The 12735-nt window shown below is 35.2% G+C and overlaps 1 protein-coding gene across 3 annotated transcripts in view; it reads right to left on the bottom strand.

Annotated features, from left to right (window-relative positions):
• DYM (dymeclin) overlaps positions 1-12735 on the bottom strand; it is a 619494-nt gene that overhangs the window by 584619 nt on the left and 22140 nt on the right. For all 3 annotated transcript variants that reach the window (XM_074206163.1, XM_074206161.1, XM_074206162.1), the window contains exon 2: positions 7430-7621. In XM_074206163.1, coding sequence (XP_074062264.1) covers positions 7430-7569 — 140 coding nt within the window. In that variant the 5' untranslated portion in view covers positions 7570-7621. The remainder of the gene's footprint in view (positions 1-7429; positions 7622-12735) is intronic.

The raw sequence follows: 12735 nt of genomic DNA, 5'->3' as shown, positions 1-12735 counted from the left end.
AATGATCTAGAATACAAAGCTAATTTATTAAAATTACACTGTAAAGAAATCATACAGAAAAAAAAACTACCCAAAGCCCAGAAGAACTATGGTATTAAATCTAAAAGAATTTTAGAAGGCACTAAACCTCAGTATTGTTAAGGTTCCATGAAAGAGTGTGTGTGTGTGTGTGTGTGTGTGTGTGTACACACACACTCTGTGAGGATGAATGGATGAGCAAACGTTCTCTGGAACTAGTTAACTAGGGAACTATAAGATAGAACAGACAGGTCTCTGACAAACAAGCATTTGTTAGGCTTGTATTAAGAAGGAATTTGCAAAGATGACATCCTCATTTCTAATATGGTACCAACCAGTCTAAGTATTTTGTCATGTATATAATTGTTATAATTAAGAGATTCACTTCTAAAAGCAAAAGTACGCTGCTATTCAAACTATTCTTACTGGGGCAAGTGGAAAACACTTAATCTATTAATGTTCTCAGGAGCAGCTTGGTGGCACAGTGGATGGAGCACCAATCCTGGAGTCAGGAGGACCTGAGTTCAAACTTGGCTGTGTGACCCCACTGCCTTGCAAAAACCAAAACCAAAAAAAAAAGAAACAAAAAAATATTTGCATATATGTATATATATATATATTATATATATGAACTATTTATTTTATAATTCTGTCTTAATAGGTAAAGACTGAGGCCTAGTGGCTAGAAGGTTGCACTTGAATTCAGAAAGCTCTTGTCTTCACATCCATTACAACATATGAACCTCGAAGGTTTTCTCTTATATCTGACCTACATTTAAAATAGTGACTGGTACATAGAAAGCATTCAATAAATACCTGTTGACTTACTAGCTTCAAATTTTGCCTTGGACTTTTTTTTTTCAATTGATACTTTATTTTATTTTTCCTATTATATAATATAAAAGTTTTTCGGGGTGGCTAGGCGTCGTAGCAGATAAAGCACCGGCCTTGGAGTCAGGAGTACCTGGGTTCAAATCCAGTCTCAGACACTTAATAATTACCTAGCTGTGTGGCCTTGGGCAAGCCACTTAACCCCATTTGCCTTGCAAAAACCTAAAAAAATAAAAAAATAAAAAATAAAAATGTTTTTCAACATTCATTCACATGTATATGCAAATTTTTAAATCACATAATTTCCTTCCACCCTCCCTTCCCAATGCCCTCTTCTCACTGGCAAACAGTCAGGTGAATATTATACATACACATATATGTTAACCATGTTTACAGATTATTCATTTCTGGTATTCAGAATTAGGATTAAGGGGAAAAGAAAGAAAACCATGAAAAAGGAAGGAAATACATACAAAAAAAAATTTTTAAGTGAATGTAATATTCATTTAGATTCTGTATTTTTCTATTGGTTTGATTTTATTTTGTTTTTCTTCCTCTAGATGGCGATATCATTGTCCATATCTGGTCCCCTAGGAGTTGTCCTAGCTCTCTGAACTGCTAAAGAAGAGTTGCATCCATCATTGTTGATCAGCTCACAATTTTGTTGCTAATGTGTACATTGTTCTCTTGGTTCTGCTTCACTCAGCATCAGTTTCTGCAATTTGTTCCATACTTCTCTAGGGTCCAACCATTTGTGGTTTCTTTTAGAATAACAGAACTCCACAACATTCAGATACCATAATTTGTTCAGTCATTCCCCAATTGATGTTGCCTTAGACTTTTACTGGCTGAAAAATCAACTTCACTTCTATAAGCCTCATGTAAATCCCAAAAGACTTATCTGCTAAATCATTAAGAATGACAGAGCTCTCAACCCCACTAAATGGGAGGAAGGCTTTCCACATGTCAGATGAGATCCAGAAAATTGTGCTCTAACAAATATTGCTATTGCCCACTACTTCAGGTCAGAAATGTACCAAAAACTCTTAGAAATATTATCTAATCTGAAGTAGGTGTTATTGCTTTTTCCACTTTACAGTTGAGGAAACTAAGGCAAACAGAGATGAAGTTATTTGCCCAGGGTCATACAGTTAGTAAATATCTCATACTAGATTTGAACTCAGGTCTTAAGTCTTTGGTGATCTAGCAATTGCATCTCTCAGCAGTTGCTTTATAAAGTTGTCTCATAAAAGATTGAATAATTCACTTTGAAACAACTCAGTACAGTATTATTTTCCTGATATGAAACTAGAATATATGCTGTTATTTCCAGATTCTAAACATTTATTTATTTATTTTGATTTATTATTAATTTTATTATTTATGTATTTGCTTAATTATACTTTAATGAAACTTTCAAGATCAACCATGGAAATTAATTTCAAGTCAAACTATGATGCTATAAGTATATAAACAAAAACACAACTGTGATCTCTTCAGAAACCAAAGCAAAAAAAGGTCAATATTTTTAGCTCATTTGTTTGTTAGGTCACATTTGCTAGGTTTGTTAGGTAATTATTAAGTGTTTGAGGCTGCATTTGAACTCAGGTCCTCCTGACTCTAGGGTTGGTGTTCTATATCCACTTCGCCACCTAGCTGCCCCATCAATAATAATTCTTAGCAAAAAATAAAAATTTATTCTTGATTAAAAGTCAATACTGAATAAATGGGATATAAATGATTATAGTCTAACAACATTTAAAAATCTCCATTTTTTTTAAAGTTCTATAACTGAAAAATGAGAGAAACATATTATTCTGGCCAATTACTGCTGCAATCTTTGTTCTGTCTCTCTCTTCACAGCCTCACTGTTTATAACACAAGCACTTGCTACACCAGGTCACACAAACCTGTCCTATCAGGACTGCATTGTCCTAACACCTAAACTCATCCCTGCAGTGTCAAGGTAAAGGAACTTTAATAGTGAGCCCAAAACCCCTTAGCTATCCCATTCTGACCACCTTTATTTTTCTAGTACATGATATCCAAAACAATTTAGAGGCCATGATTTCTAGATACTGTAGTATTCAACTGTTTGGCTGACAGTAAGTCTGATCCCCAGTAATTTTCCAAATAAATGTTTCACCAAGTTCAGACAAGGTCATGAGAATCAGCCTAATAATATACATAGTGTTCCCAAAGTCTTTGTATGGTTTTAAACTAACTTGTTTAAGTTTTAAGCTTTGTAGTTTAAAAGTTCACAAAGGCTTTTAGGACACCATGTATTTACAAAATTAGCCATTAAAGAAGTTAAAGTCTTCTTTCCTCATCCAATTACAATGTTCATATATCCTACAACCTCTAGAAATCAAGGAAATCTGGCAAATCATCTCTAATACATTTCAGATCTAAGTCCTTTAGGAAAACTTTGTTTGCATCTTTGGTTGCAGCTCTTCTCATATCACAAGTGGCCATGAGCTATATATTAGAGATCCATCTCAAATGACAAGCTTGAAGACTTCCACTATGGCCAAATTCCAGCCCTCAGCCTCAGTAGCCTATAAAGAATATCTTTCAGAATAGCTAAGGCTTATATGGAAGTTCTTTTTACCCTTCCCAAGTTTGAACAATGATTCACAAGCAAGGAAAAAAAATCATACTTTTAGCACAGCGTTGTATAGCCCATTAAACTGGGGCTGAAATGATTTACTCCATGTACTTATGAATCCTTATGATCCTTCTCATATATACAAATGGATATGTTTGCTTCTTAAATTCTGGAATCCATAGTGCCACCCTTCCTTTTGGGGAATTTGAATTAATTTACAATATTTACATACAAAAATATAACATTATAATTGAGGTCACTTTCCCTATGCTGGGACCTTTTCTTATTAGAATTTTATTCTCTACTCCCCTACAGAATATGAATTAGTATTCATATGTAGAATTCCAGAGGAAACTCCTATGAGCAACTGAATATTTTGTATTCTAACTTAAGAAAATAAACTAACATTCTCCTGGCAACTCAAAGGTTTTTTTTTTCCCCTCCAATATAGGAAGGCTCTTGTCCATATTAATTGTTTACTAATCTGTATACCTATGTGGCTTTGTTTTCTTTCTTTTGCTTCACAGATAAGTGTCCAAATGTTCCCAAATAGCCCCATAGTTGCTGAGATCACATATTCCTTATTAGCTTGCCCTGAAGGGGAAAAGGGGGGAAAGAAAAGAAGTATACTAATTCCATCATATCTCCCCAAAAAGGACATCTAGGTGACACAGTGGAAAGAGCATTGACTGTAGTCAGGAAGAATGGAGTTCAAATCCAGCCTCAGACACTTGCCATTTATTAGCTGTGTCATCTTGGCCAAGTTACTTAACCCTGACTGCCTTGAATCCAAGGCCATCTCCAGTCATCCCAATTGGCCACTGGATCCAGATGGCTTTGGAGGAGTAAGTGAGGCTGGTGATTTAACACTTCACTCCCTCACTCAAATCCGATTCATGTGCCTCTCATGATATCACCTCCCTCTAAGGTCATGGTCTTCTTCAAGAATGAAGGACAAAATAAATAAATGAATGAAATAAATTTATTTATTTTTTTAAAAAAAGAAAAAGACAATGAAGGACAATTAACAACAATTTCACTGAAAATAAGACCTAGAATATTTTTTCCAAATGCTAGAAATATAAGTCCTACTCCAAAAATTAGCCCCAGTTAAAAGCGCTGGCCAAATGGATGCATTTAAATGTCCATGGCAACATACAACAGACATACTGAATTATAAAACAGCAATGTTAATTCTATAATTAAATATAAATAATATTATTGACATTAATCCTTAAAATAAATGATAATATAAATTAATATATAATAAATAAATTAATTAATTAAAATTATTTGTAAATACCCAAGTGAGAGCCTTTGGACAAGAGGTAAATGCTTATGCAAACAGAAAAACTTCAAACTTATTGTTGAATGACCAATCTGAGTACAAACACAATGAATATCGTGCACTTGATAATAATGTCCCCACCTCTACTCATCACTAAGGGCAAAAAAGATAAGATTAAACATGTTTCAGGCATTTATGTTCTTGAAACTGCACACAAGCAGTGATCAGGAAGGGGGTCAATTTAATGCTGCCACTTGTTTTGCAGGATGGTCAAAGAAGTAAGTTTCAGCCAGCACTCACCTTGCTAAAGACTTCTCTTGCAAAGAAAAGAATAGATTAAATAATGATTCTAGCAGGAATTAGTGCCTATCTCTAGTCTCTTGATACTGCAATAAACAAGTCATTCAAGGGTCATTTGCATATGGAAATCAATGAATACATTGAAAATAGAATGGAGGAGCAATTAGGTGGCCCAGTGGATAGAGCATGGTCCTAGAGTCAGGAGGACCTGAGTTCAATCCCAGTCTCAGACATTTAATAATTACCTAGTTGTGTGACCTTGGGCAATTCACTTAACGCTATTGTCTTACAAAAATCTTAAAAAAAAACAGAATGGAGAGAAATCAGCATGGAAAACTCTGTGAAGGCTATTCTGCAAGAAGTGACCAAGGTGAAGAATTCATGGGATAAAATCACTGACAGTTACGTTGTCACTGTACTATGAGCAAGCTACATGGACAGCTATTGCTCTTAATAAGAGATTGGGAGTCAATGGTACAATAGAAAATGGAGCCGCAAGAAAGCAGACCAAATTGGGGATTTGGAGAGTTATGACAATGCTCTAGAAGAAGATGACATGATTGTATATGAATAAATATAGATTTTGATAATTGTTTCACATGGAAAAAATCAAAAAAGATAACCCTTGAAAATAAACCCTAATGCATTTTTTGGAGCAAAAATTAATCTAAGACCCAGTATAAATAGAAATAGAAATAGAAGATAACTGAGAAGACTATTCTGGTACTTTGGGGAAAAGAGGGAGCACTCCCTCTAACAGATATCATAGAGAGTCAACTGGCTAAGGAGTGAATGTAAATAGCAACTGTTTCTGTTTTGGCCAGAAATCCAGAAGGTCTTCCCTTCCATACCGCTTTCTTTTTTTTTTTTGGACTATGTTAAAGATGTTCTCTGCCTCATTTCTTTCTTGCCTAGCCTTAATCACTCAATGGGCATTGCCTCAGTCAAACTCAGTCAAACCTAGCTTAAAAAGGTCCAAGGATTATCCTGATCCATATCTGGCCACTAGACTCTGACAACCTTAGAGGAAAAAAGAGACTGATGACTTTGCACAGTCCTCCCTACTTAAATACCATTCACTTGCATGTCATGGCATCGCATCCCTGATGTCATGGTACTCTTGAAGAAGGAAGGACAAAAAAACAATCAGAGATAGAACTTTTCTATATAAAAAAGTGAACTGGGGAAGCCCTCTGCAGAGCTGCCACACTCAAGTTGAACACTAGTTTACAAGACCATGTTCATTCTCTACTTTCCCTCATTAGCCCTTCTGAAGTCTTCGTTGGTGATAGAGGAGATGTTTAATAAAATTCTTTTGGACACCTAAGACTTAACATGAGTTTTTTCCATCTTTCCCTAATATATACAGTGAATTAAAGAAGACTTTGCTGCCAAATGAAGAAATGAAACGAGGAAGAGAAACTAATCAACTCTGATTTCAAGACTCACAATGACCACAGAATTTGAATGAACACTGTGTTCACTTTTTAGTATTTTTTTTAGGTTTTTGCAAGGCAAATGGGGTTAAGTGACTTGCCCAAGGCCACACAGCTAGGTAATTATTAAGAGTCTGATGCTAGATTTGAACTCGAGTACTCCTGACTCCAGGGCTGGTGCTCTATCCACTGCAAGACCTAGCCGCCCCTCTATGTTCACTTTTTTAAAATTTCTCTTATTTTTTCCCTATTCCATGATTCTCTTTCTTTTCCCTTAGTTCTATTTTCTCACACACAAAATGACTAACATGGAAACATTTTACACACAAATGTACATACACAGTGTTCACTAGACAGTTCCCTGCTGAGGGGAAAGGAGGGTAGAAGAAAATTGCGTAACATAAATATGCAAGTGAATGAATGCTGAAAAACTTTTATAACATGTAATTGGAAAAATAAAATAAAATGAATAAAAAAAGATACATCATGACAGTCATCATTCAAACCTCAGCAATCAACAGTCCTAATTCAGACAATATCTGCTTCTAAATCTTAGCAAACAGTCACTTCTTTTCTTTCAATCCTATCAATTTAAAGTGACACTAAAGTAAAAGTAACTTTCCTTTTTCCTCAGCATAATGAAGTCTCTTCTCATTAGAGTGGATACCAAATAGAAAAGAGCAAATGATAATATAAAATGTGAGAAATCAAAGAAGCAGAATTTTACCATTTAGTTTACTTTCACATAAAAAACAAAATACAATTTTAAGTTAAAATAATTTTACATGAGTAATGTACATTTAAGTTAAATTATCACAGAAACTTTTACAAGCTCAAATGAAATGATTTCAAATTGTAATTTTCAAGATCTATTAACACTATTCCAAAGATGACCAAAGAAAATATAACCCACTGATCTAAATTTTCAGAACTTAAGAAACATCTTACCTGTTATTTGGTGTAGTAAAGGAAAAAGAAAGAAGCTGATTCCAGAATGGGTCATTCTCAGAGATAGACTCTGTTCCAGATAATCTTTTTAAATATTCATTTTCTGAAAGGTCACTAATGCTGCTGCTGTTTGCTCCCATCTTTTTATCTGGTAGATAAATATGTCTTAAACCTTCATTTCTTCAAGAAAACCTGCAAATTTAGAAAAGAGAATTTTAAACCTACTTAAAAACTATCATAATTAACTCACTCAGAAAATGCATTAAAATTTCTAAAGTAAAATTATATCTAAGATAAGAGAGATAAAATAAGAAACTAGTTATTAAAATTCTAAAACCTTTCCTAAACAAGAGCAATAAGAGAGCATTGCAGAACAGAGATCAGAGTGATTCTACATGCACTACAGATAGAATTTCATTGTCCAAAGAATAATTTCTATACAGCAGTTTTGTGAATGTGAAGTTTTGTGAATGCCAATGAATGATTCCTCTATGAAAAAAGATTCTTTGTAATAAAGGAAACCATATTTCAAAACAACTAACAAAAAATAAGTTCGTAACACATGGAATTAAGGAAATCTAAGTACAAATAATGTAAAGGAAGAAAACATACAGTACTGGTTGTGTGAAACCATTATGGATGGTGAATGGAGGCTATCCTTTAGGGCCTGGCTCAGCAAAGAATAAGATTACTTCCTAAAGTCTCAATTCCCTTCATCCTTCAGTAAGGAAGGGAGATGGCACTTCCCTCTCAGTCTCCTAGCTACTCTTTTCAGACTCCCTTTTCCCTCTCCCTCATATGTACCTCATTTTTCCTTTCCTTTCTCAAGAAGATTGAGCTTGCCTTACCTAGAGGTGAGGTAAAAATGCCAGTTGAACTGGATTGAATTTTCCTTTGGAAGGTGATCAAAGGACACTGATGGTACAGTTATTGGAAAAACAAATAATAAGGTTTGTACAACTGGCCAGTAGTACCCAATAAGGGATTTCACCCTATTCTAAAGGGTTAAGGAAACTAGAACTAAAACTGAGATGGAGGATAAATGATATGTTTCAGTTGTATGGGGCGGCTAGGTGGCGCAGTGGATAAAAGCACCAGCCCTGGAGTCAGGAGTACCTGGGTTCAAATCCAGTCTCAGACACTTAATAATTACCTAGCTGTGTGGCCTTGGGCAAGCCACTTAACCCCCAGTTGCCTTGCAAAAAAAACCCTTAAAAATAATAATAATAATAATATGTTTCAGTTGTACTATTCAATCAGAAATCATTACTACTTCCTAAATAAAAGAAAACAAATGTGAAGGAGATACAGCAATATCTTGGGTTTTTTTATTAAGTCACATCTGTGCTTTAGTTTGCATAATTCCCCTTCTCTGACCTCCTAGAATGCTGAACAGTGTCCCTAGAATGTATTCAATTATTAACTATAAATAAGAAATAATATACAATAATTATCTGTACTTGTGACATAGCACAACCATAATGCTGAATTTTTTTATATATCACTGAATATTTGGATGATTCCTAGTTTAATTTAATTTTGGATGATTCCATTGCAAAACTAATATGAAACCATACCATTCCCCATCTATTTACAAATATAACCAATGCAAAAAAGTTAATTTCATTATCCCACTGATGAGGACAGGTAAAGAAGAGGCACCATTGATCAAAAGTCATAGACAGGGGCAGCTAGGTGGACGCAGTGCATAAAACATTGGCTCTGGAGTCAGGAGGATCTGAGTTCAAATGTGACCTCAGATATTTAATAGTTACTTAGCTCTGTGACCATGGACAAGTCACTTAACCCCATTGCCTTGCAAAAAAAAATGCCATACATCAACTTCCTTAAGTCCCTGAGGAGACAATAAGATACCCCTTATTCACTGCCACATGGCTTCCCAAAGATGGTCCAAGGTTGAGTGAGCGTGTGTGTGTGTGAGAGAGAGACAGACAGACAGACAGACAGACAGACAGACAGACAGACGCAGACAGATAGACACCCTTCTTTGGCTGTCTTGTGAAACCTATGGACCCCTCCTCAGAATGTTTTTAAATGCATAATGATTTGTTTTTGGTTTTTTTGTCCTTCATCCTAGAAGAAGACCATGACATTAGGGAGGTGATGCCATGACAAGCACATGAATTGGATCTGAATGAGAGCTTGTTGTGCTAAGTCACCAGCCCTACTTTCTCCCCCAGTCATCTGAATTCTGTGGCCAGGTATGAACCAAGATGACTGGAGTTGGTCCTGGATGTGAGACAATTAAGGTTAAGTGACTTGCCCAAAAATCACACAGCTAGGAAGAGTCAAATATCTGAGGCTGGACTCAAATTCCCATCCTCCTGACTCCAAGGCCACTGCTCTATCCACTGCACCAATAAGATTATAAAAGAAATCAATTAATCAATTAGCACTGGCCCTGGAGTCAGGAGTACCTGAGTTCAAATCCAGCCTCAGACGCTTAATAATTACCTAGCTGTGTGGCCTTGGGCAAGCCACTTAACCCCATTACCTTGAAAAAAAACAGACTAAATGATAAACATCTTCATAAAGTAGAACAAGCTGAACTCAGTGTTTACAAGTCTTGGCCAGCAGAGGACAAACTAGTAACCTTTAGTGACCACTGAATTATTCTGATCAATAAACCTTTTTTAAAGCAATTACAAATCATATTTTATAAGAACTTGATCAGAAATTTTTCTCAAGTTAAAAATAACAATATATTTATGAGAAAGATGACAAAATTATTCCAATGTCATCATCAACATCGTCATCAACCTCACTGTACATTATCCTCTTCCAGATTCCTAAGGTCCAGTCAAAATGGTCTTTCCCTCATGTAGCCCTAAATCCTCTCTTTCTATGCCTTATTTTAACTAGCCATTCCCCATTCTTGGAATATTCTCCCTCATTACCTCTTTCTCACAAATTTACTCTATTTCTTTAAGATACAATTCAAACATTACCTGAGTTTATGGTAATATTTTCATTATCCTCCCACCTGCTAGTGTCCCTCCCAAACGAACCTGTATTTAATTCCTTGGGTACTCAAGGAAATACTTTTTGTTTCCTCCTATAGAATGAAAGCTCCCTTAGACAAGGAATTGTTTCATTCTTTGTAACCAACCCCCAGAACCTAGGAAAGAAAGTATTTGATACATGGTAGGTACTTAATAAATGCTTCTGAGTGCCTTGGTTTAAGTAAAGTTATGTTCTCAGATGATAAAGAGTATCAGGTTCCAAACTGTGGTGTATATATAATATGGAAGACTATTATTCTATTAGAAACCAGGAGGGACAGGAATTCAGAGAAGTCTAGAAGGATTTGCATGAACTGATGCTGAGAGAGATGAGCAGAACCAGAATAATATTATACACCTTAACAACAACATGGGGTGATGATCAACCTTGATGGACCTGCTCACTCCATCAGTGCAATGATCAGGGACAATTTTAGGGGATCTGTGATGGAGAATGCCATCTGGATCCAAAGAAATAATTGTGGAGTTTAAACAAAAGACAAAGACTATATTGCCTTTAATTTAAAAAAAAAAGTTAGCTTATTATGTAATTTTGCTATCTCTTATATTTTATTTTTTCCTTAAGGATATGACTTCTCTCTCAACATATTCAATTTTAACCAATGTACAGCATGGAAACAATATAAAGACTATCAGACTAAGTTCTATGGGGGATGGGGGAGGGAAGCAAGATTAGGGGGAAAATTGTAAAATTCAAAAAGAAAGAAAGAAAATCAGGTTCCATAAAATTCTGGAAGCATACTTTCTACAATACATGATCACAAGTTAGAAGTTTAAGAAATCACAGACAATTTACCACTTTGGATGCATTTTTCATTCCCTTTTTTTGTAGTCTCAATGCCATCCAACCTAGCTCAGGCAGTCATTAACTAACTCTACTATAACAAACTCCTAATTGTCTTCTTCCCATTTACATCTGCATTCTGTCAAGCTATCCTACAGAACACTGACAGACTGATCTTCTTGTTGCATAACTCTAATTACATCACTTTCCTACTCAAAAATAAACAGTGGGTCTCCATTCCCTCATATCTACATGAAGCTTTCTGCAATCTGTGCTGTAAATGGCATTATAAATCTGATCAAGTCAAAATAATGGATTTTACTCTTGAAATAATCAGATGTCTCTATTCACCAACTCATCTCCTTAAAAAGAATGACCTGGAATTCAAACCAAGGTGTTCTGACTCCAAATCCGGGTAATATATAACATAAATAAATTAATCTCTCAGAAAGCTGTGGACAAACTTGTCAGAGTCAAATAAATGTCAGTTCCTATAAATTCATTTTTTTTGTCATTTCTTTTTCCAAATTTATTCCATTGACCTTTGACATTGTCTTCAAACATTTTTCAAAAGCCTCTCAACTTTGCTAGTAATTGGTAAATAAACAAAAAAATGAATGAATGGATGGATGGATAGACAGATAAATAAGTAAGAGCCCCTCAACTTCTAATGCAATATGCATAAAAATGTTTTAAACTTTTTATGATGTCAGAAATTGTTTCACCCATCTGGTAATTTTCTTTATTTGATTTGATTTGATTTTAATTTTCAAATTCTCTCTCATTCCATCCCTTCCCCCATCTAATTCAAAAGTCAATATACTCTCCATGATATATAATAATAATAATAATAATGATAATAATAATAATATCTGTCCTTAAATTTTGAAGTAGACCAAAACATCAGGGAGTTGAAGCCATGACAACCACATGGATTGAATTTCAGTGAGGGGGGCTGTGCTAAGTCACCAGCCTCACTTTCTCTTGCAGAGCCATCTGGGTCCAGTGACCAGATATGAATCAGGATGATTGGAGATGGCCCTGGATTTGGGGCAATCAGGGTTAAGTGACTTCCTCAAGGTCACACAGCTAGCAAGAATCAAGTGTCTAAAGTCAAATTCAAACTCCCATCCTCCTGTCTCCAAGGCTCTATCCACTGCCCTTAATCCATCACTTATATGAAGTCAGACAAAATATATTTCCATATTAGTCATGTTCAAAAAAAAAAAGAAAACATGTTTTAACTGTACTCTGAATTCATCAGTTCTTTATCAGGAGGTGGACAAGCTTTTCTCATCTCGAGCCCTTTGGAATTGTGATGGGTCATTGTGTTAATCATAGTTACTAAATCTTTCACAGATGATTATCATTATAATATCTCTGTTGACTATATAAATTGTTCTCCTAGTTCTACTCAATTCACTTTGGATCAGTTCATATGAATTTCCCAGGTATTTCCTGAAACCAGACCCTTCACC

The sequence above is a fragment of the Macrotis lagotis genome, chromosome X (genome assembly GCF_037893015.1).
Source record: "Macrotis lagotis isolate mMagLag1 chromosome X, bilby.v1.9.chrom.fasta, whole genome shotgun sequence".
NCBI lineage: Eukaryota > Metazoa > Chordata > Mammalia > Peramelemorphia > Peramelidae > Macrotis > Macrotis lagotis.
The sequence above is the reverse complement of the archived record's forward strand: the minus strand, read 5'-3'. Positions and strand labels throughout refer to the sequence as shown.